The following is a 25,117-nucleotide window of genomic DNA, read 5'->3' on the forward strand; positions in this document are numbered from 1 at the left end:
AGGGTCAGGTTTGAGGCTTCCTGTGATTGGGTTTCTGTCTTCCTTTGGGCATAACCACCATTGTTTGGAGGAAGCTTTCCTTGACTACCCTTCCTACTTCCTTTGTGTTAAATGTCCTTTTACATGCTCTTACCATATCCTGTATTTTTCTATTGTAGCAGTGTATCACATTTGGATTTACTTCTTCACTGTGTAATTATTAAACATCTGCCTTCTTGGGTAGTCTGAGCTCCATGAGGTCAGGAGCCCTGAGTGCCTTATTCACTGCTGTCCACTGAGGGCTTGAGAAGTAGTAGATGCTCAGTAACACTCATTGCATGCAGATGAAGGCAAAGTGTTGAGTCTGTAGGGCTGCAGTTTCCCACTGAAATGACGGAGGGAAAGCACTGCCACTGACGGGTTTGGACAAGATAGCAAGGAAGGTGACTGGAAAGTGGGAGGTGATGAAATTTCCTCATGGAATTTTTTTATAAGTGATTAGATATTTGAGCTTGGATTGTATCCCTGGGCTAGGGCTATAGCCTTCTGATGTATTTGTTTTGAGATAATAGTTGAAACCAAGAGCTTAGTTCAGATTGCTGAGAGAAAGAGTGTGGCAGGAGGAGATCAAAAGGCCAGAGGTTGAAATTGGGAGAGGGCTTCAGTTGAATAATGAGGGGAGAAAAGTGAGTCATGGATGAATTTTATATAAGGACCAGGGGAGTGAGAGGGAAACCAGGAAAATTCATTATCTATCTTCATTGCATGAAGATAGATAATGAAGAGTTTCAGAGCCACTGATTCCTTAAGGAATAACAGGACTGGGAAAAATCCAGTGGCTTTGGAAGTGGCTTTGGAGAGAAGGTAGGGCCTCCAGGAGGCCATACTCGACAGTTTGAGTGGCTACTGAGGGCCGGGAAGCAGTGCCGCTGGGCCGCTGGGCTTAGTTGTTGGACAGTGAGAGGGAGAACTGAAGAGTAGTAGCTTTAGGAATAAGACGTTTTGAGACAGGAAACATCTGCATATGTTTGAAGACCCAGGGGAAAGTGTCAGGTGGGATAGAACTAGCTAGAGAGGCAGTGCATGTGGAGAGGGAAGGAAACCAGACCCTTGCAGAGTGCCTCTCTCTGGGCTGGGAAAGGCGCTAGATGTCTTTATTATCTTATATAGTCTTCACAGTAGCTTGTGAAGTAGCCATTAAGTGTCCCACTTTACCTGGGAATTTCCTGCCAAGGTAGGTTGTGATTTGTTTTAAGTAAGCACAGGAGTCCACATCTCTCTTTGCCCCTCCTCCTTCCGTTGTGTCTCTTAGGAGTTAGGCACCCAGAGCATGATGCTTAGGGATGCATGGTCAGCCCATGCTGAGGGTGCAGTGAGGAGATCCATTGTGCCCAGCTGTGTAGATTTCTTCTGTGGCCTGCAAACCAATGTGGAGAACATGGACGTAGTTGGAAAGAGGTGAGGGGGAGATGAGCAAAACAAAGAAGTATGGACAATAAAAACAGCTATGTATGATCCCATTTATTTCAAACTACATGTTTGTAGGTGTGCATAAAGTGTGCATGGAGGAATGTATGATAGGATGGCTATCGAAATGGCAGTTGGCAGTTATCTCATTGGGCTATTATAGATTATTTATTTTACTTTTATTTTTTTAATACTTTGAACTGAATTTTTTTGGAGTTTTAGAAAAATGGTGTGTGAGTTGTATAATAAGAAACAACAATACAGCTGCTTTTACTGTGTGGGAAAAAACTTGAATGAATTGTTTTTAGAGGTAACACAGAAAGGGATTAGAAATTTTACCCTTTGCTGACCTGGTGAGGAGCCTAACTTGGTACTTTTCCCATTGGTTTGTTAATAGTGCCACATGTCATGAGAAAGTCAAAGAGGTGGGTCTGACAGACAGGCCCCTGTCTTAGCATTCTCCTTCCTACCCTACTTTCTTACTGGAAGTCCCGGTGACACTCAGACTGAGGGCTTTTTCTAACTGCAGGAGAGTGCCTAGTTTGTACCTGGGACAACCTGGAAGTGCTAGTGAGCTAATTCCCTTTGGAAGCAGCCCTTAATCAATGACAGATGAGAATCAGTGGGTAAATGGCCCAGCTTTCTTGCCCATGGGCAGATGACATCTGAGGTGTACATATACTGGTCCTAGAGGATCCGTCAGGCCCCGCCTCACCTGACCACGTCAGTGCACCTCATTGGCTTCTCTTCCAGTCTCAATCTCCTCCCTCTACAAGTGTATCTGGGTTTCGAGTTCTTGTCTTAGGCTCTTCTTCCAAGGGGAACCAACTTAAGATGGGGCTATTTATCTGCCTCTTTCCATGACTGTGGACAAAGCACTTGTTTCCTGCTTTCTTGTCCACAGACCACAGAACAGGCTCAGGGACCTCCTGGAAGTAGTATCTCATAGGAACACTAATGTTTTCTGTGGTGAAAAGAAAATGGTGAATGTTGACAAAGAACTGCTTTCTTTGATTTTTCCCACCCTGCTGTTACAGTGAGGAACTTGTGATGAAATGACCCATATCCCTGATTCACAGCCCTGCTTCACCAATGTGAAGTGGGCCAGCCACCAGGGCTGTAAGTGGCAAATTCCTGCACGAAGTTCTGTCTTTGAGCAACAGATCTTACCCACCCCCTTCCCTCATATGCAAGTCATCCTTCTGTTTCCTAAGCCAAATTTCAAAGGGCTTAAGTGGCTTTTCTAGTTTACTCCCACAATGTAGTGTACATGCTCAGTGGCTTAAGGCTGTGCAGCTGTCATTGAGGGCATGTGGTAGACGTCATTCTTACTGAAATACACAACAAATTGGCTATGTGGATCCTCCCGCTGAAGGCTAGGCAAATCCAACAGCAAGCTGGGATATTGCTGGAGTGGACATGAACCTCTGTATGTCAGGGCCTCTGTCTGTGCTAGAAAGGCACACAGGGAGGCTGCCTTTGACAACCTTGTTAGGCACCAGGCATCCCTTCCAGACTTTCTCCCCACACATCTGTGCGCCAGTTTCCTGGGATGTAGCACCTGAGGTGACTGTGGGAATTTAGAGATCATTGCTGACTAAAAGGTTCTTAGGACGGGCTCATTCTCATTACTTGGGAGCCATTCTTTGGTGTTTTCTTCTTTTTCTCCTTTTCCTTGTCCTTCTTCTTTGAAGGAATACATCTATCAAAGTGTTTTTTAAATCACTGGAATGTTTACTTCTAACACCAACCTTAGTTTATCCTTTGAAAACCATTTCTACGACTGAGTGGTGATTTAAACTAGTAGGAGTAGCAGGAAGTAGATGTCAGCCAGACCTCACCGAGAATGTGGCCTTGTGGAAGTGAGTTACAGGACCTGGGTTCAACTTCCAACTTTGTTTCTTTGGGCAAGTCACTTACTCTCATCTCTTAAATAGAGTAGTAGCACCTATCTCACAGAGCTGCCAAAGATGAAAAGAAATAAAAAAGCACATTTTGAATAATTTTGTAGCACCATACAAGCTTCATTGCTTATCTCAGTTGGGTTTGGGCCTATATTTCGAGAAAGCATCGTTCTTGGAGATCAACTCCACCTCTTTTTCTGTATAAAATAAATACATTATATGTTTTTCTCTTGCATTATATATGCCTTTATAAGTTTTCTGAAATTTTATTTTTGGAATATAGACCATGAATGAATAAATTAAGTGAATGAATAGGTCAGTCTGTAGAGGTATCAAATCTAACACCACTAATAAACACTAACAAAATGTGCTAAGCAAACAAGGTCAGAAGAAAAGTTTTTGTTTGTGTTTTTGTTTTAAAAACGGCACCAGGTTCTGTGAAATCATTGAACAGGAAAATATAACCCTATTGTCTCTTTTCCAAGTTCTGCCTGAAATCATTAACTCCTTTCAAATGTATGAGCCAGAGGTTTATAGAGAAGATTAATGAATATAAGAATTGATGTTATTAACATTTGTCAGAAGTGAGTAGCCCTAAGCAGAATACAATGGTCTTTTGGTAAACCCTGCTTCCTATTGGAAAGAAAGAAAATCAAATCATCAGCATAATAGGCGAGTAAATCAGATGCACATTGCCTTGAAGACTGACTTCCCCTTCTTCAGCTTGCTTCTTCTTGCAGCTTGTGCTGTCTGCACCTGCTGTCTCCACACCCAGGGACTGACTTTTACAGACCTCCAGAAGAGAGAGATCTTTGCTATTTTGATTGTTTCCAACCTGCTCTGAAGGGCTCAGTTAGTGGTTTGGGGAGAGTGAGGGAAACAGATTCTGGACGGGAGTTCCAGTGAGTGGACCTGGTCACAAAGGTTTGGTCTGTACTCAACTGCCTTCAGAGGATGGAGGGGGTGCCTCAGAATGCAACTGGAAGCCGGACTCTTTTCTTGAGGGTGGAGAAACATACAGCTCTACCAGTACCAGCAACTTAATGCAATGGATGTTCATAAGGTCACCAATGAGGTTTTTATTTAAAATCTGGGACTTTATTCCAAACACCCAAATACTTAAATTCATTTGCCATTTCAAAGAGGCATGTAGTAAACAGGAAGTGCTCTAATGAAATTAGGCATACAGTGTCCACCTCAGGACCCAGGTCATGAGAGATTTGAGTAGGTTTTTTTTTTTTGTAGGCTTTACAGAGAGTGATATATTAGGGATGAGCTGAATAGGGATAAAAGAACAAAATTATTCAAAGAAATAGCCCTGAGGAAAAGTGGTGACAGGCAAAAAATTGGTGGAATATTGGTTTTTATTTTTATTTTTTAAGAAAAATACTTAACTAGCCTGTGACTGTCATACAAGCATGCTTAATTCCAAACATCTGAACCCAGTGTGCAATGGTGGGAAATGTGGATAGGTTGAGTGGAAAAAAACAGAATAAAACAAAACAGCTTAAAGTTGAATCTGACTAATTAAAGTACCACTCATCAATTTCTGCAGTGAACACTGACCATTCTCTTGGTTTCAACTTGCAGCTCCTGGCTAAGTACAAAGGCTTGCAATGGGGTCAAGTGCTGCGGCTGGAGGAGGTGCAGGCCGACCTTGGGGTCGGTCTGGAAGAAATGCTGCTGATCACAGAGGATGCTCTTCACCCGGAGCCGTACAGCCCCGAGGAAGTTTGCAAGTGTCTGGGAATTAGTCTGCAGGAATTTCGGACCCAAATCCTGAGTCCAAACACTCAAGATGGTGAGTCTGCTGGAGGAAGTGAGGGTGTGGGTTGCTCTCCCACTGCCAGCTGGACAGTCTACAACTTCCACAAGGATCTCTCTGAATCTGAAGCATGCTTGAGGGGGTTTGGAGAATGGGTGTGTTTTAGCAAAGTTAACTATCTAAATTCTTGGCTTCATTAAATTCATTTTTTCATTCACCAACATTTCTTGGTCTGCTAATATGCCAGGCATTCTGGTGAGGCAAAGGTGAATATTACAAGGCCCCTGACCTCAAGAAGTTTATAATTCAATAATCTTCCCCTTTTCATCTTTTTTTTACCCCTATCTGTTTTTCTGATTATTGTATAAAAATGTCTAGATTTGAGCAGTGCTCACAATTGCTGTGGAACAACACTCTGGATGGAACACCAGGAAGTCTTCACTGCTTAGGTTGAGATGTGTGGCCCACTTCTGTGTGGAAGCCTGTTCGATTTACCTGCTGCTTTCAAGTAATTTTTTTTATACTAATAACATCAGATACCTGAGATGAAGGCCAGGTAGAAGTTGGAGATACAGAATGAAGCCTGGGGGTATTTTTTCTTCTTAGAAGTAAAGGTTGTTTATTTGTCAGTGCTGGGTGCAGACACATCTAGCTAAGATCTAATAGTTTCTTGAGGGAGCTTTGGGAGGGTGGTATCTTAGCACAAAGATCAGCCTCAGAGCCTCATTTCCATCCCACCCCATTCAGTTCAGTTCTGCAATTGGTTACTGAGTGCCAACAATGGATTGGTCTGCCAGGTAATGTCTTAAAGACTGCAATGACTGACTGGCAGCTTTAGGCTAAGATAAAGGAATCGTCTAAGGGCAGAGAGGTGGTTTTGGTTTCCAACACTGTTAGATCCAATTTAATTTGATGAACATTTACTGAGTCTGTAGAACTAAGATGAGAAGACTGGCCTACAGGCTTAATTAGATTTGCCACCTGTTTTTGTGAAATAAACTTTTGCTGGGGCACAGCCATAATTAGTCATGGCTGCTTTTGCACTGTAACAGCAGACAGAGACTGAATAGAGACTGAACAGACAGAGACTGAATAGCCCACAAAACCTAAAATATTTACTCTCTCACCCTTTGCAGAAAAAGTCTGCTGACCTCCACGCCAGAAAGGCAATATGATAAAGCCATTCTGCTTGGATGAGGGTCTTAGGCTTCTTCACTTACTAGATTTGTGACTATTATCTTAGTTTTATATGTAATAGGCTTAACAGGAATACCCCCCTTAAAGGAGTACTCTGTGTAATGTGCTAAGAGCAAAGTGTGATAATAGAGGTGCTCATAAATGGGAACTACTTTTGTCGTTTCTCCTTCCCTCTTGTTCTGTACCTTCTCTAGGACTGAGGCTGAGCATTGGCAACACAGAGGTAAACACAACAGGGTTCTATTCTCAAAAAGTTTACAAAGAAGTTATAGAAAGTGATAAAGAAAAAGCTGTGCAAAACATTTTAGATTGCCATTTATTGAATAAGTTATCTTTAGCCTATTGTATGTGCTTGCTTCCTCTGTCAAATATTTTCAAGTATAGTTTATTGATTATGCTATTACAGTTGTCCCACTTTTTCCTCCTTTGTCCCCCTCCACCTGGTACCTCCCATCTCCCATCAATCCCAACCTCCCCGCTTAGTTCATGTCTATGAGTCGTGCATATAAGTTCTTTGGCTTCTCCATTTCCTGTACTATTTATTCTTAACATTCCCCTGTCTATTTTGTACCTACCAATTATGCTGTTAATCCCTACACCTTTTCCTCCATTCCCTCCCTTTCTCCTCTCAGTTGATAACCCTCCAAATGATCTCTGTATCTATGATCTGTTCCTGTTCTGGTTGTTTGCTTACTTTGTTCCTGTTTTTTTTGTTTGTTTGTTTGTTTTTGGTTTTTAGATTCAGTTGTTGAAAGTTGTGAGTTCATTGTCATTTTAATCTTCATAGTTTTGCTTTACTTCTTTTTCTTAAATGAGTCCCTTTAACATTTCATGTAATAATGGTTTGGTGATGATGAATTTCTCTAGCTTTACCTTGTCTGGGAAACACTTTATTTGCCCTTCCATTTTAAATGATAGCTTTGCTGGTAATCTAGGTTGTAGGTCTTTGCTTTTTATCACTTTGAATATTTCTTGGCAATCCTTTCTTGCCTGCAAAGTTTCTCTTGAGAAATCAGCTGATGTGGGAATTCATTTGTAGGTATCTCTTGTTGCTGTTAGGATTCTCTCTTTATCTTTAACCTTTGGCACTTTAATTTTGATGTGTTTTGGTGTGGTCCTCTTTGGGTCTAACTTGTTTAGGATTCTCTGTGCTTCCTGGACTTGTATGTATATTTCCTATGCCAAGGTAGGGAAGTTTTCTTTCATTATTTTTTCAAATAAGTTTTCAATTTCTTGTTTTTCCTCTGTTCCTTCTGGAATCTCTGTGATTTGGATGTTGGCAGTTTTGGAGATTTCTCAGAGTCATCTTACACTCTCCTCATTTTTCCAGATTCTTGTTTCTTCATTCTGTTCTGGTTGAATGTTTATTTCTTCCTTATGTTCTAAATCATTGATTTGAATCCTGGCTTCCTTCCCTTTACTGTTGTTTGCCTATGAATTTTTTTTTATTTCACTTAGTGTAACCTTCATTTCTTCCCTTATGTTTTTGCCATACTCAATGAGTACCTCTATCTTGATTGGAAGTCTCCTCTGTCAAATACTAATTGATTATAAAAACATGGGTTTATTTTTGGCCTCTGCATTCTGTTCCATTGATCTATGTGTCTGTTTTTATTCCAGTGCCATGCTGTTTTGATTACTATGACCTATGACCTTAATAGTATAGTTTGATATTAGGTAGCATGATACATTTAACTTTGTTCTTTCTCAGAATCACTGTTGCTCTTTGGGACCTTTCGTGGTTCCATATAAATTTTTGAAATATTTGTTCTAGTTCTGTGAAATACATCATTGGTGTCTTGATAGGAATTGCATTGAATCTATAGATTATTTGGAAATCATCAACAATAGAAAAAGACAACCCCCCTGGCTGGCATAGCTCAGTGGATTGAGCGCGGGCTGGGAACCAAAGTGTCCCAGGTTCGATTCCCAGCCAGGGTACATGCCTGGGTTGCAGGCCATAACCCCCAGCAACCGCACATTGATGTTTCTCTCTCTCTCTCTCTCTCTATTTCCCTCCCTTCCCTCTCTAAAAATAAATTAATTAATTAATTAAAAAAAGATTAAAAAAAAAAAGAAGATCCCCAATTATTTAAAAAAAAAAAAAAAGACAACCCACTGAATGGGAGAACATATTTATCCATACATCTGATATGGGGTTAATATTCAAAATTTATGAAGAACCTATAAAACTCAATACCCCCAAAACTCCCAAACAACCCAATGAAAAGATCAGCAAAATACCTGAATAGACACTTCTCCAGTAGACATATGAAAACATGCTCAATGTCACTCATCATCAGAAAGATGCAAATTAAAATCACAGTGAGATATCACCGCACACCGGTCAGAATGGCTATCATCAGTAAATTGACAGATGATGGACAGAATATGGAGAAAGGGGACCCCTTTTGTACTATTGGTGGGAATGCAGATTGGTGCTGCCACTGTGGAAAGCAGTATGGAGATGCCTCAGAAAATTAAAAATGGACTGCCTTAGGACCCAGGGATTCTACACCTGGAAATTTATCCAAAGAAACAACACTAATTCAAAAGAATATAAGCACCCTTCTGTTCACTGCAGTGTCATTTACAATTGCCAAGATTTGGAAGCAGCCCAAGTACCCATCAGTAGATGAGTGGATAAAACAACTATGGGACATTTACACAATGGAAACAATGGAATATTAATTGGCTGTAAAAAAGAAATTTTTACCCTTTGCGACAATAGCATGGATAGACCTAGAAAATGTTATGCTAAGTGAAATAAGCCAGTCAGAGAAAGACAAATACCATATGAGTTCACTGATATGTGGGATCTAGTGAACAACTTGGACAAACAAGCAAAATAGAGACAGACTCATGGATGGAGAGCAGGCTGACAGTTCTGGTGGCAAGGGTTAGAGGGTGGAGAGATCGAGCAAAAAGGCAAAAGGACTCTCGGACATGGACAACAGCATGGTGATTATAAGGGGAGGAGGGCATAATGAGGATACATGGTAATGGAAAAAGGCACAATAAAAAACCACTTAAATAAAAAAGAAAAGAAAATGCTGATTCAGCATGGAGTAATGATTGCTGTGATGGCCATGTATACATGGGTCTTGGGAGACCAGAAAAGACAGGAGTTAGAGCTGGCTTTACTAAGGAGATAGCAATTAGATAAAGGTTAGAGAATAAATAGGAATTTCCAACATAGACAAGCATTTAGAAAGACAAAATAGCAAGTGCAGAGGCAGGGAGGAATGAGGGAGGATTATACATCCAGAGAACTACAATTAGCTGAGTGTTTTTTAAAAATTATATACATAGTGGTCAGTGATTTATTAGGCTGAGTTTGTAGAAAGGCCCAGATTACCAATAGTCTTTTAAATACTTTGTGTATTACATAGTTAATGAAATGTTAGTTGAATGAAGAAGTTGGGTAGGGCATTGGACAAGGAGTGTTTCCAGGAAGTAGACTTTATATTTTTACTTAAGAGACTGACCAGTTTCTTTAATTTAGCCAATGTATGTACTAACTTAATTGGGCTGGTATTACGCTGGATGCTGGGATACAAAGATAAGTAGAACACAATGTCTACCTTGTAGTGACCAAGTGTCTAATGGGAGAGAGTGCTACACAACAATCACAGTAAATAACACCCCTGCAATAAAGGTATTTATCAAGAGTCTTGGGAGTATGGAGGAGAGAATGACTAAATGCCTGGAAAATGTGGCTTGAATTTGAGTTGGATCTTAAAGTTATGGACTTCCCAAGCTGTGAGGGGTGAGAGGTCATTTTAGTCAGAGAGTCTAGCCAGAGGAAAGACATAGAGACATGAGGAGTATTTGAAAATGTGATAAGAGGTATTGTGTGCAGAATGAGTTGGATGGATGCCAAAAATACTATTTAAAGGGATGTCAGTTAAGGGACTATTATTCTACTCTCCATCGCATAAGAGCCTGAAATTGGGGATTGCTGGTGGATATTACAACAGGTAGATTCTCAAGACTAGAGAGGAGAGTTCAGTTGTAATTAAAAATTGCCTGTGTCTAGGAAGGGAGGGAGGGAAAGAGGAAAGAAAGGAAAGAAGAAAAGGAACAGAAAGTAAGGAAGGTTAAGGTATGGATGCTGAGAAAGTTAGGGAATTATAATATGGGAACTGATTTGGGGACAAGATGATGAGTGAATGTATATGTTTGTCTGGTGATATGGCAAGGCATCTAAATAAAGATGTAGAAGATATAAAAATCCAAACTATATAATTAGATTTATGAAGTTTTGGCAAAGAAGCAAAGAACCCTAATAGAAACAGGATATTCACTGTCAGATGATCTTAAAGCAGTTTTATCATGATGTCACTTCTTAGTTCAAACACCTTTAGAGACTTACCATTACCTCATTGCCTAAATCCTTAAATGGATGTTAATTTTTTTCTCATTTGTTCTGAACTATCCTGCGCAGCTCCCTTTTGAGCCTGTGCCTGCCCATGTGGACCGTGTTGTCTTGGCTGCACTGTTCCACATACTAATTGCATCTTGATCTCGACTCTGGGCCTTTAGTCCTAAGTATCACTGTCCTTTTCCAACTGGACCTTTCCCTTTTTCCTGAAATATAGTTCCCACCTATCTTAAAAGTTCAATATGGTTTTTAACCTCTTCCTTATTCTTCTCATTCCATAGCCTCTTCTCTTTCTATTCATGTTTCTTTTTCTCTGCATCTGCCTGTCTTTCTTCCCCCTCTTTTTTTAAGCATGTTTTTGAATAAGTTAATTTCCCAGGAAACCTTGGGAAACACAAAGGATAATTTGCTAATCATAGGCCATGCATTGCTCATATATTTAAGTTTTTACCCCTGAAGAATAAGGATTACATTGTTTTTGTAGAAAATGATGCATGCTTAATCTTTCCTGTTTCCTTAGAACAACTTCCCTACTGGCCCACTTGCATCACTTTCTATAATTTACTTTTTTTTTTTTTGTATTCAGTAAATCTAAGCTGAATGAATGAATCCATTTTGTAGTTCTCAAAAGGTTCCCCCTTTTGCTTTTGGAATGGATAAATTAAAAAAAATTAATGTCACTTGATTTATTCCCTGAATCTAGCCATCTAACCTCAGCCAAATTTCCAGCTGAATTCTCTTGGCACTCAGTTTTAACTTTAGGGATCAGTGTTCTTTTATATCTTTGCCTTGTTCCTTCTCAGTTTATGCTTTGATTGGTCTAAGATCTTAAGCAAATGTTTCTCTTAACCCTTTGGAAGATGCAAGGCTTATTGAATGTGACACTGTACTTAGACTGCGTGAATGGAGGCAAAAATGACATATGCCGCCAGCAGAGGACTCTGGAGGGGGCCGTCACCCCTTTATTCCAGGTTCCTACACTTTAGCATGCTTAGTTTTGATTTAAACTAATATTCTGATCATGGAAATCCATTCCTTTCTCAAAGGGATGTAGAATTTGATGTTTCCTTAATGCCCAAATTGCTTTCCTTCTTTAACTGGATATGAGTGTGAGTTGGGAGATGTTGACCTTGAGGTGACAGTGTAGGGAGCCATGTTTCTAATCAAACTGTGGCTTGCAGCCTCTGCTAAACCATCCTGACTTCCAAAGGCCCATGTGCAATTATTATTTTCTCTTTCCAAATTTTTAATAATTAGAAGTGCTTAGAGGCCATTGAAATTAAACACATACACACACAAAGCCACAGTCTACAACTAGGAACAGGCTAGGAATAATTTAACCATTTTATGTCAGGCCCTGGCCACAGGTAGGAATTACCTAAGGGTGTGGTACAATGTCTGAGTTTCTAAAGGCTCAGGGGCCAAGCTGATTTGGGAGGGGTGTGACCCAAGAGGAAAAGATGAAGCTGTGGTCAGAGCCAGCAGAGATGGGCACATACATGTAGGACAGCAGATAAGTTAAGAGCACACGCTGGAGGATAAACAGAGGAGCCCATGAGGAATTAGATGGAGGCTGAAACAGAAAATGGGTCAGGTAGTTTGGGTGACAGTTTAAAAGGGGAAATTTATCAGAAGCATTCATTTTGGGAGGCCCAGCTTGTGCTCCGTGTTGGGGTGGTCTTGCTACTTAGAAGCACCGGGCTGAGCTGGAGAAAAATCTCATTGTTTGAATTGCCAACTTTGCCTGTGCTGGCCACTGGCTGAGTAATTTAGTTGGGTTCTGTGATCTCCAGGTTCACAAGTGCTAATCATGGCTTTGAGCAAGCACTGACATAAACTGCTCTTTAGGAGGAGGGTATCTAGAGCAACCCGCACCCACCCTGTGCACCCTGCAAAGAACCACGAAAAGCGTGTGATTTACTTTAAGGTTTACATATTACTCTTCACCCATAGCACTTGATTTTAATCTCACAACAACTCTGGGGCACATGGTTATATCCTCTGTTCACAGTGAGGAAACTGAGGTCTGAGAGTTACATGTAGTTACAAGACTGCAGAGGCAGTAAGTGCTAGAGCCAGCTCCCAAATCCCAGTCTTCTGAAGCAATCCAATACTCTTTCTGCCATAACTTTTTTTCTCAGTGTATTAATAAGCTGACCTTCACAATTCTGCACCAAGAAAGAGAGATAATATTGAATTTTGACTTTGCTTGGCTCTGTTTCATGTGATGAAGATGCTTTACTTTGTGCTTAAAGAGTTTCCTTTAGTCTATTTCCCATTCTGGTGCTTTGGCCCTAGAAGGTGTAAAACTGTGTGGTATTCAGTAACTTGCTTAATTTAAGGAGCAAACTCAACTTGTCAAGAATGTGCTTGAGTTGTACAAGAACTGTGAGAAGTGCTATAGAATTTTTCTCATTTGGTAAAAGTGTTCTCATAGATGATCATAGTTAAGTTTAAGGAAAATAGTTTATTTTTTTAATCTAATGGAAAAGTATAGAGATATAAAAAGAGTCAGTTGATCAGTAATGTCAATTTCTAATGAACTGTTCTCAGATATTAAGAAAATTGCTTTAAAAATAGGTTGTGAAATATCAAACACTAAATTCTATGACCTCAACACATTCAATTGTTTTTCATATAAGAATTTGGAAAGAAAAGTTTTTCACAAAGAGCCTAGAAGAAACTCCAAAGGAAATTATTGAACTTCTTGGAGTTTACAGATATTGGTGTAGCAGAAATCCTGAAAATCTGTGTGATGGACTTCTAATGAGGCCAAATAAAAGTGTGTCCTTTAGTTTTGTCTGCTGCTTCTCAGCTGTTGATTGCTCAGCTGTCCGGCCACAGAAGGCAGAATCATGCCAAAAGTTTCTTTCTAGGAAAAAGTGGGCTAAACTGTTATTCCAGATCACTTGGGGATGATGTTTCCTTTCTGAACTTTCTTCCTCCTCCTTCAGATGTGTACATTATAAACCCCTGTTTTGTGGTTCACCTTCCCTCTTCAGTGATTAAGGTACTAAAAATGAATGTGAACATACTTTCATTAAGTATGATTTTAGAAACATAGCATCTTAAAACTCAACTTCCGTAAGAAAACCCAGGACCTGCGTGATGGTTGCTGTGGACTCGGTGGTGCCTGAGCCACTGATGGGCGGCTAGAGCACAAAACTCCCTCTTATCCCACACAGCTAATAATGGTAGCTTGTTCTGTCTCCTGAGACCATTCTGAAAGCAGAATCCTGGAGTTTTTATCCACTTGTGTGAGAGTTTTAAAAGAGCTACAATGAAACAAATTCTGAAGGTACATTTTGATGAGGAATTGACCCCTGCGTAGTCTTAAATACACTTGGCCACCTTGGACTGAGTCAGGCCCGGGATGAACCTTTGAGCTTGACCATCTCTTCATACTCTGTACCTCCAAACCCTTGAGCTCCCCAAGTGTCTTGAGTTAATGTGATTTGGGGAGGTCCAGCAGAAGAGGAATATGGTGGGTAGTCAGGCCAATGAGACTAAACTTTGACCTCTGGCAGACATTCTGATCCTCTTTCTGAGAGAAGAGAATTTTCCTTTCTCTAGGAAGGTCATCCTTTTGAACCTTCAGCTCCAGGGAAACTGTAGCTGCTGCAGGGAAGGAGGGAGACCTCTACCTTCTTGTCAACAGCAGCCTTGTAGACTCCAGTGACCTGTGACTATGAAAACAAGCTGGGAATAACGTATCCAGCCTCATGGAAAGTTCACTCACAGTACTTAATAACGGCATGCCCAGAACCAAATCCTGAGAGTTGCAGCAGCTAAATGTGTTCCATGAGGCAACATCTTCCCACAGCACTTGCATCCTTGAAAAGGGGTCCTTGTTTTCTACATTTCTGTACAAAGTGGTATTTCTGCAGTACCTAGCAAATGTTTGCAAAGTAAACAAGTGATTTAAATTAATGTTCTTCTTTTCATATGGAAAAGTAATAGGAGGCCAATTCAAGAACTCAAAGCATTCAAAGTCTAAAGAGTAGTTGTAGCTAGCCTTTAAAGAAAACCTGTTCAAGTACATTAATAATAATAACAAGCACTAACATTGAGTACTATGTGCCAAGCAGTGTTCTAGGTACTTTTAAAATATTTGCTATATTTATTTATTAATGTGGCTCTTATGTTTAGAGACCCCACAAAATAGTCCTCTTCAAGGCTGTAAACCGTGCCATAAAGATTTGAGGACACACATTCAAATATTGATGCATTCACCACTCCTTCCGACACCCGGGCACCCTCCTACTCTCCTCACACTATTAAGATATAACAGTCAAACACCCATATTAGACAGCTCCTAGGGAATAAAGAACTTTTTGCTAGTTTTTTTGAAATTCTGCATGTTTATTTTAAAATTCTGTTGAAAGAAAGGCAAATGCATTTGGTCATATTCATATAGATTAGTTTGTATTGATTAACATGATTGTTAATTACTAATGCTGAATAGTCCTTTTTCAATCTGTAAACAAAAAATACCAAGGTTTTACAGCCAACAGAACATTCTATCTTGCATCTCAATGTTTTTGATGATGGTCTTTTCCTTGAAACATTTTAAATCTATGTGAATGTAATGTAGCACAGGTTATGGAGATTTAATTTAGAGGAATAAAAACTGGCTTCAAAAAGCTTTGTTGCTAGGGGCATCCCATAAGGTAGGTTCCAATATTTTGCTATTTTACAGAGGAGGAAACTTGGCATGGAACAATTAAGCAACTTGCCCATAGCTAAAAGCAGAAGAGTTTGATTCAAACCCATGCACTCTGGCCCCAGAGCCAGAGTCTTGACCACTATGTGATCAGTCTTGACCACTATGTGATCAGGGCTGGATTGACAGTGTCCTATCAGAGAACAGGATTTATTATCTCAATTTGACCCCATGCAGTTGTTTAAAGACACTACACAAGGCCGTATCTTTGTAGCTGGTGCTGGAGCCTGCAGTCAATGAGAAAGGCAGTCAGGGAGAGACGGACTTATGAATGGGGGAGCGTGAGCACAAGCTGGAGTTCATGAGGCTTTACTGGAACCAGAGTCAGACTCTTACCACCTCCATCCAGGACTCCAACTTTGGGGACACTGGTATCCTCAGGAGAAGCTAAACATTTACCTGGCCCAAGAGTCAGAGAAGCTGAAGGAAGGGCCAGTGGGACCTGGAGGTGCTGTGGACCTGCCTGCTGCTCCATGCTAATGAAGTGAGCCAGCCAATCAGTGGCAATGTACATAAGTTGCAGTGGTACCTGGTGTCCCTGCAGAGGCCTTTGAAGCATAAAAAATATATGCCTCCCATATTTCTTATATATGTATTTTTTAAAAAAAGATTCATTTATTTATTTATTTTTAGAGAGGGAAGGGAGAGGGAGAGAGAGAGAGAGAGAGAGAAAGACATCAATGTGTGGTTGCTGGGGGCCGTGGCCTGCAACCCAGGCATGTGCCCTGACTGGGAATCGAACCTGCGATGCTTTGGTTCACAGTCCGAGCTCAATCCACTGAGCTACACCAGCCAGGGCCTTATATATGTATTTTTAACTTGCTTATTTCCCCCGGGGCTGCTCAGCCCTGACCACCACCCTGGCCCCAACCCTGCCAGCCTCTTTGGCTATGACCCTGTAGTTCCCAGCCACCTCCTCAGGCCCAACTGCCCCTTCAATTCTGGACTTGCTGGCTCAACCACCCATGGCTTCCTTGAGGGAAGGAAAGGAAAGGAAAAGGAAAAGGACAGTTTCCAAACTTTTAAATATATTTTTTCCTTAAGTGTAGGATACATGGCTTGACATGACTCAGTAATTCTCTTTGCTTTTGAACTAGTCATGGATAGATATCCACCTTCCAAGATATGAAATTATCATAAGGTCAGCCATAAACTTATTAGACATTCTGCTAGTAAAATGAAACTTCTGCAGACAGGAGGACAGCTGATATCTCATTTGTATCTTGCTGCCCCATTTGCTGGTTGGGATAGGAAAACACCTTCTATAGTCTTCATCTGCCTAGGAGGCCACAATCTTGCCATTCCTATTTTTTTTTGTGGTCATTATTGCTACTTTTGCTCTTGTTTGTGCATTTTTAGGTTTCTGTGTAAGTAATTTTCTTTGTATACAAAAGCCTCCTTTTAAATAGTTAAATCTGTTTTTTAATTATTATTATTTTTGGGTCTAGGTGGTTATTTCCTATATTGGTGTGTACCAGCTAATTGTGCTTCAATAACAATTTCAAAGTTGCAGTGGCTTGGCCCAACAAAGTTTATATCTTGCCTACGCTGTATGTCCAACACAAGTCAACAAATGGGTCTGTTCGTCTGAGACACTCAGGGACCTGGGCTCAGGGGGCTGCCTTTTTTGTCCTCAGTCACTGTAGCCAGAGGAAGGGAATGTTGCCAATTGTTCACTGGCTGTTAACATCGACCAGAGTGACACCATCACTCTTATTCTCATTCCATTGGCCCAGGCAAGTCCTGTGGATGTGAAGAACTGCAAAGGGGGTGGAGAAGTGTAATCTGTCTTAACATGTGTAAGAACTGGGACATTTGGAAACCGCTGTAATGACAACCACACTTCCCTGTGCTTTGTGGCTATGAGTCTCATCGCATCAAATCTTGGTGATGCTAGTGAGAACCAACTCAATTTCTTGCATAAAAATATGAAGTGGACATTTTTTCCAGACATCTGGGACAACAAATATTGTTCTTAAGCAAATACTAAGTCATTTTCACTGGAGAATTAGACATATTGTGGCCTCTTTTTAAGTTGCACATTTCCCTCATACTGGCGTTTTATCTGCACTTGGGCAAGCCTTCTTGTCAGTCCTGGTGGCTTCTCATTTTCTCCCCTGGCTTGCACACACAGTGTCTCTTCAGGAGACTATCATTCCAGACTTGTGGGCATGGGCCAGGAAAACATTTCCTTCTGTTTGATCTTTGTTGTTCACTCTCTGTGCCTTTGTCCTTTTTTCAAAGTACCTAGCTTCAAGTGGAATCAAATTTCCCAATAAGGTCTAAATTAGAAATTGTGTACACATTATTACCAACATGAGTTTCTTTTCAGTTTGTTTCCACATGAGTTAGGAGAGATGAGGAACTAAGCATGGATTTTGAGACTTTTAGTAGGTTAATTCCAAATACCCATAGTAATGACAATGAAAATCACCATCCATTGTATCTGTATGACATGCACAGCTTTAACTCCGTGAGGTCTCAGTTGACCGTTACTCATGCTGGAGGTTCCCAGAGGAAGACATAAGAGGGCATCACTCCACATTCAGAGAAGAAGCATTGCGTGGTTTGAAAAAAAAGTTGGAGGAAGATGATTCCTTGTCTTGTCTTCAGGAGGGGATGGGGAGGGAGAGACCATGAGGACGAACACCCTCAGTCTGTTAGGACCTCCCATGTTGGGAAGTCATTTTTGGTTCAGGGCTGTGGACAGAATAGCAAAGAAGACCAGAGACCTATGTTGCATAGGAAAGCAACATAATTTAGTCTTTTAATGAGAAACTATAAAGTGCTCTAAGAGCAAGGAATATAAAATTCCACTTGATTAGAGCAAGAAATAACAAGATATATGCTTCATAGAAATGAGTGTATTCTACTTGTATCAAGGAAAAGGGAAAGAGATGTAAATCAAAAGGGAAAATCATATGGACAAAGAAAAAGGGAAACTGAATGTGATAATGGGGAGAATCTGATGTGTATACACTGCCTTTTTATGGAGAAGCACTTTAATGCAAACACAGAGAAACCACAAACAAATTCACCCCTGTGTGAATTCACTCTCCACCCCGGTCCCTGGAGAGCTGCTTGGACAGGCATGGGCTTCTGTGAGACAGCAGCATCCTCACTGATCTTCTCAGAGTATCACCAGTTCCGGTGTCAGCAGCTTGAGAATAGGGACATGTCGTTAGATGTTTATGAAAGTGAAACATTTTTATCTTCCTTAATAATATGCCACATTTTGGAAAGTCCAGGTGTAGTGTTGGGCTACTGTCTTCAGTTCTTGCCATGAGGAGATTAAGAGGAGGGCCATGTTTAGCACGTGAGTCCGAGCTCCTGAGCTCCCTGTCCCCTCCTGGTCTGCCCAGTGCAGACCTTCCCAAAGCAGACTCTGCGCAATGGCCTGTGTCATCCAGCTGGGCCTTTTGGCATAGCAGATGACAGAGCCATCTTGCTTGCTTTACCTATTGCTGTAATTTGACAAGCTAGTATTTTCTGAACACACTGGCAAATTAATGAGCAAGGTTAGTAAATAAAAGTACATTTTTATTTCTTCATTCAACAACATCGGATCGAGGGCAACAATTCAAATGCTGTGTTAGCGACTGGGCATGAGTGATCAGTGAGGGTGGCATAATCCTTCCCCTGGTTTAGTCACCATTTTGTGGGAAGGCAACTTTAAAGGACTGCCAGCATATTCTGATAGAAATAGACAACTTACTTCTCAGATAACACTGATTTTCCTTTTGCCTCTTCTTCATAATTTTTGTTCCCTTTCACCCCTGTCCCCCCTACTCAATTAAATGAATAGGAGAAAGCAAAGACAGGAACACATTCCCTCTTATGTTAAGATACCAGGCCAGGCCGGCTCTGGGCAAGTGGGCCCAGTTTTCCGTAGCCCTTCATCCATCTCTGCGTTGACCGAGACTCCTGCCCAACTGCCCAGGCTCCTTTCAAATGACTTAAGGTCATCTTCTCCTTTTACTTTTTCCAAGATCAAAGTTCTAGAGAAGTTCTGGGAAATTAATGGGAAAACGGTTTCCCCAAGAAACAGAGGGAAACATAAAAATGTGGTTCATCCAGTAGGCAGCTTCCTATTCTTTCCGTGCTGAGGGGGTAGGAGTGAGAAAGTGACATTTATTGAGAACCTGCTATATTCAAGACATTCTGTTAGGTCTTCAGGGGGCTAGCATGATGAAGACGGCATAGTCTTTGCCTTCCTAAAGCAGTGTGATAATTATAATTAGGAGGGAACACATAATCAACTGGAATGTTCTTGGAGAGCTTCATGGAAGAGGTGGCATTTGGGCTGATGCTGGAAGAGATTCAGGATTGCAGAATGAGTCTGGGCGGGATACTAATACTGGGCCTGCCTTCTTGGACAGCCAGTGACAGAGTAGGGTATCTGCCAGCAGGGGGCACAAACACACTGTAAGAGGTGGGAAAGGGTTCAGCACATTCAGAGGACTCAGTGTGCCCTGGACCTTCATTTATTGGGCAATGAAAAATATGCCAGTGTTTGCAATCAAATACTGGGAATTCAATCAAAATTGTGATTTGGGACCTTTATTATGGTAGCTGTATACAGGTTGGTTAGAGGCGAGGGAGAGAGAGACCAGTTAGAAGGTAGCACAATTGTTCAGACATGGTGTGATAAGAATTTGAACCAGAAAGGCAGTGTACAGAATGAAAAGTGAGGGAGTGATAGGCTCTGTCTTGATATTCCAATGGCCCTGGAGTGAACAGGAGCTCAGTATATTGCTGGAGTGTAAATGCAGGTGAGGGTGACTACCGCAGAGTGAGACAAAGGTTCCACAGTCAGGGGAGTAGAATCTATTAGGACGCAGATGGTGCTGGCTCTTGCTGCTCCTGGAAATCTGAGAAGGAGAAGGTCTAATCCTCTGGGGGACCGCTGTTCTCCATGGACAAGATGGCATTAGGCTGTGGATTTGAAAATATTCACAAATGCCTCTTGGAATGTAGTTTTCCATGGACTAATGTGGTTTGTGGGGAAAGTGCACATATATATTTTTCATGAGTGGTTTTGCATTTAAAAGCAGTTAAAGATTTTTCCCTCTTAAATGTACAATGCTAATTTAATTTAGTCTTTGTAGCATGGGAATGGAATATTAGTGTGGCTGAAAACAGTAGTTTATTTTTCATGGGTTTGGCCATTTCAGAAACTTCACATTTTTGAAAAATATTATTACTAGAAAAATAAATTTGAAACCATAGTCCAACTTCAATGAGCATTGTATAGTGTTTTTCCATTCTACTGTTTAAATCACCTGAAGATTCCACGTATCAGAGCAGGGGCTTATTCTGACTTTGCTGTGTAGGAAGACAGAGGGCTCGGGAGTGGACTCTGGAGTGATTTCCCCATCTACCTCTGGACTGCTGTTCTTAGAAACCATCTGCTGCTTTAGCCCAGTGGAGCTTTCTGTTTGAGAGACATTGGCTAGTGGCATGTAGTTACGGGATTGGGCAAAGACAGCTAAAACCACGACTGCTTTTAGCCCCTCACCTAAACAGTGGGAAAGTATTTTGGGGTATGAGAGTCTCAGGAGATGAATTTATACACTTATATGATAAAGATTTCCAATTCTTTCAGACTGGCATATTTATTTATTTATTTTGTCTTTGATTAATTATCCTGAGATGAAGTCTTTATCTAAGTTAAGTCTGACTCCCAAAATATTTACCAGTTTTAAGCTTGTTAGTGAAAACCACGCTGTGCACTCTTCCATCCACACACAACCTTTCTGTAGTTTGGTGATAGGAAGCTGCCTGAAGAAACTGTATTGAGAATGAGGGAGATGCAGGTCCAGTTCTATCTTGCACTCCTCAGACTGACTCTGAGGATGGACTGGGGAACCATCCTTTAAGGAGGGCATACACAGACTGACGTGTTCAGAGGAATCATCAGTGAAGGAGACTTGACATTCTGTCATGCAAGAGAGGAGAAGACTTAAATGCTAAATGTCATCATGGTGTTTCATTGCTGCGGGGGGGCAGGTACCATACGGTTAGCTACCTGGCATCCAGGCCGGTCTCCCAAGGAAATCACTTGCTGTGTGCACATTGGTGAGGGGGAGGGTCTGGCCTCCTGTGGTGGAAGCTGAGGGGTGGGATTTGCCTCTTACAGGTCACTTGTCATCTGGGGTTGGGCAAGGCTCCTATGCTTGTCCTGGTGTCCTGGCACATTCTGTGTCTGGGGCTTTGAGTCTAATAGGCACAGGGTTTGTTGACAGTAGACTTCAGTGTCATTGCTAGATCTGTGGACAGACTTTGGCCGTGCTCTTCACTGCCTGCTTCCCTTGGCTTCTGACCCCCTGCTGCCTGTTTTCTTGTACTCCAATAGAGAATAGGAATATGTAATCCTACTAGATACTGAGATCCCTAATATCTTTATAATAAATTCCTTTTTGATTGAGTTAGATCATGTAGATTTCTGTTGTTTACAAACAAGAATCCTGACTGACATAATTGCTGTAATGGTTTCTTGTTTCTAGCTGGAATTTTTAACCTGGATTCAAAGATTGCTTTATGGAATCTGTGTATTAGGTTGTGCTATTTGTAGAATTTTGGATATTTGTGCATTCAGATGGGGGAGAGGGTCCATTTTTTTCAATCTTGGTTGAAGAAACTGAAGCTTTAAAAGTTTAAAAAATTTGCTTAAGATTAAACAACTAGTAAGTTGCAGTTTAAGATTTGGGATGTCTGTGTGAAATTTCTCTTTTATTTGACTTTCAAAAGTTAAATAAACCCTATAGGGTTTTTATAACCCTAAAAAGGCCAAGAACCACTTGTCTACAACTTGAACACCTTCCTTCAGTGCCCTCGTGGTCTGGCCTCTGCCTACCACTTCAGTTTTCTCTCTCACTGTGTTTCCTTTTACTTCTGTTCTTCATCGTCATTTCTTGCTCTAGTCACATCCGGGTACCATGGATTTTCTAAGAGCATCTCATGATTTTTAATCTTTGTGTCTTTGCTCATTATGTTCCTTCTACCGTAAGTTTCTAATCCTCTTCTTTGCATCTTACCCAACCTTTTAATTGGTTTGCTGGACACCTACTCATCTTTCAAGAATCAACTGGTGCCCCATCCCCTCTGCCCACCTGATTCAGCATTGCCAGAAGTCCACATCAAGCTAGCAGCTGGTGCTGGTCTTCTTTGTTTTCTTGGGGCATTTTCCAAAGTCACTGCCCAGGCACATCTTTGTGGAGAAGGTAACCCTACTGGGGGCAACACTCAAACAATGGGAATGCCATAGATAAATGTTCCTCTTTGGGCAGGTCAGCTCTGGGGCATCTTCTATATGGTTCTTCACAGAGACACCTGAGCAGCGGGGCCTGGTAGTTTGCAGTGGTGAGCTGCTCAGTGAGCACACTTTACTGCCTTTTCTCCTCTCCGTCTCACTGCCCTTCCTCTTTTGCTCCAGCGTCCTGGATTTCTGCTGCCTGCCCTGAAGTCTTTGTCTGAGGCTCTGTTTGCAGGTAAACCCAGCTCAGGACACCTTCTTGACTTTGTGCCTACACTTTATGTTTTTTCTTTTTCAGAGAGAATTTTCCTTTCTTTTTCTCTTTTTTATTGTTTATGCTATTACAGTTACCCCAATTTCCCTCCCTACTTCCCATAGTCAATCCCCACTCCGTTGTTCATGTCCATGGGTGATGCGTGTACGTTCTTTGTCTAATCCCTTCACCAACCTCCCCCCACTCACCCTGTACAGCTGTTAGTCTGTTCCTTGTTTCTGTGCCTCTGGTTCCATTTTGCTTGTTTATTTATTTTGTTCATTAGATTCCAGTTATAAGAGACATCATGAGGTATTTGTCTGGTGCTTCCACTTTAGCTGTGAGGAGATGTCTTAGCATCTGTTGCCCTTCATTGTTGTTATTTAACAATCTGTCTAACAGATAATTACTTCAATTGTTTTTAAAATTTTATTTTATTTTTCATTGTGGTAAAAACTCTTAATATGAGATCCATCCTCCTAATCACCTTTAAGTGTCCAGCACAGTATCGCTGGCCACAGGCACAGTGGTGCGCAGCAGATCTTTCGAGATTCCTCATCTTACTTGAATAAAATGTCAGCTTGTTGATTAATAACTCCCCATTCCTCCCTCCCCCAGCCCCTGGTAACCAACATTCTAGCTTTTGAGTGTATGAATTTGGCTATTTCAGTTATCTCATACAAACAGAGTCACGAGTACTTGTCTTTCTGTGTCTGGCTTATTTCACTTAGTGTCATGTCCTCAAGGTCCATTCATGTTGTTACCTACTGAAGAATTTCCTTCATTTTTAAGACTGGATAATACTTCATTGTATGTATATACTGCATTTTCTTTTAAAAATGTCTTCAACCTTGATTGAATAAACTGAAACTTTAAAAGTTCAAAAAGCTTGCTTAAGATCAAACCACTAGAAAGTTGCAGGTTAGGATTTGAGATGTCTTTTTGAATTCTACACTTTTACACATAATGCTACCAAAATAGATAAAATAGTTAAATGAAGTGCTCAGTTTATGAGTAAAAGGTAGGAGATGGCCTCTTTTCTTTCAGGTGAAGATAGGGGGTGGCATCTCTTGAGCACTACATTTTCTTTATTCATCTGCTGATGGACATTTGGACTGCTTCCATATCTTGGCTATTGTGAATAGCGCTACAATGGAAATGGGAGAGCTAATATCTCTCTGAGATCTTGATTCCAATTTTTTCGGTTATATTATACTCAGAAGTGAGACTGCTGGATCATAGGGTAGTTTTATTTATTTATTTATTTTGAGGAGCCTCCATACTGGTTTCCACATAGTGGCTGCACCAGTCGACAATTGCCACCAACAGTGTACAAAGGTTTCCATTTCTCCACGTCCTTGACAATACTGGCCTTTTGCTAGACCATTACTTCTTGAGAGTAGAGAGCTTATATTACTCATTGTTTTTCCATCAGTATTAAAACTGGCACACAGTGGATCCTCATCTTTATGTAAAAAACTTAAGACCAGAGAGCTCTCTTCAGATTGCTCCAGGCCTGTCCTGTGTTTACATATATCTGAGGAACAGAGCAAAGACTAAAGGGGTTACAAGAAGATAGACCTTCGTTCAATACAGAGCTATCAATGCACCAAAGGGAGATGACATTTGTTAGTAACAGTAACAGGGGCTCTTTATGGCATGACAACTTACTCAGTTTGCCCACTCTTGTCTCTCTAGCCAACAATTCCTGTTCTACAGAGTTGTATGGAATAAGAATCCACCCGCAGAGGCCTACAGGGACCAGGTAACATGTACACTAGAGAGGCCGGCTGAGCATCCGGCTGGTGGGAACTGTGGAAATGAGTGTGTGTGCCATGAGTGAGGAGTAGCTGCTCCTCAGCTCCAGCTAACCATTGCCGTGCAGTGCTTCAATCCTGCCACGCCTTTCAGTTTTTCAAGGGAAAGCAGAAATCCACATGCTTATGTAGCATGCCCCAAACAGTATGTATGTAGCATGCAGCAAACAGTATGTGGGTCAAGAAAGCATCACTGTGGCTAGATATGGATCACAGGTTGTCAGTTTTCAACCTCTGTGTAGTGTGTGTTTCAGGGGACGTTAAAATCTCAGATGTGAGGACAACTTGCTTGAGAGGCCGCCCCAGGTTCTGGTCAGTGTGCTGTCTTCAGGCCTGTAAACACACTATGCTGGTTCCCAGCCTGGGCCTTCCC

The 25,117-nt window shown here is 41.2% G+C and overlaps 1 protein-coding gene across 1 annotated transcript in view; it reads left to right on the forward strand.

Moving 5' to 3' along the window:
* The window catches only part of GALK2 (galactokinase 2), a 120,228-nt gene that overhangs the window by 78,462 nt on the left and 16,649 nt on the right, over nucleotides 1-25,117 (forward strand). Inside the window, exon 8 of the mRNA XM_045822329.1 lies at nucleotides 4,941-5,151. Coding sequence (XP_045678285.1) covers nucleotides 4,941-5,151 — 211 coding nt within the window. The remainder of the gene's footprint in view (nucleotides 1-4,940; nucleotides 5,152-25,117) is intronic.

The sequence above is a fragment of the Phyllostomus hastatus genome, unplaced genomic scaffold, assembly GCF_019186645.2.
Source record: "Phyllostomus hastatus isolate PE091 unplaced genomic scaffold, TTU_PhHast_1.1 phas_scaffold_501, whole genome shotgun sequence".
NCBI lineage: Eukaryota > Metazoa > Chordata > Mammalia > Chiroptera > Phyllostomidae > Phyllostomus > Phyllostomus hastatus.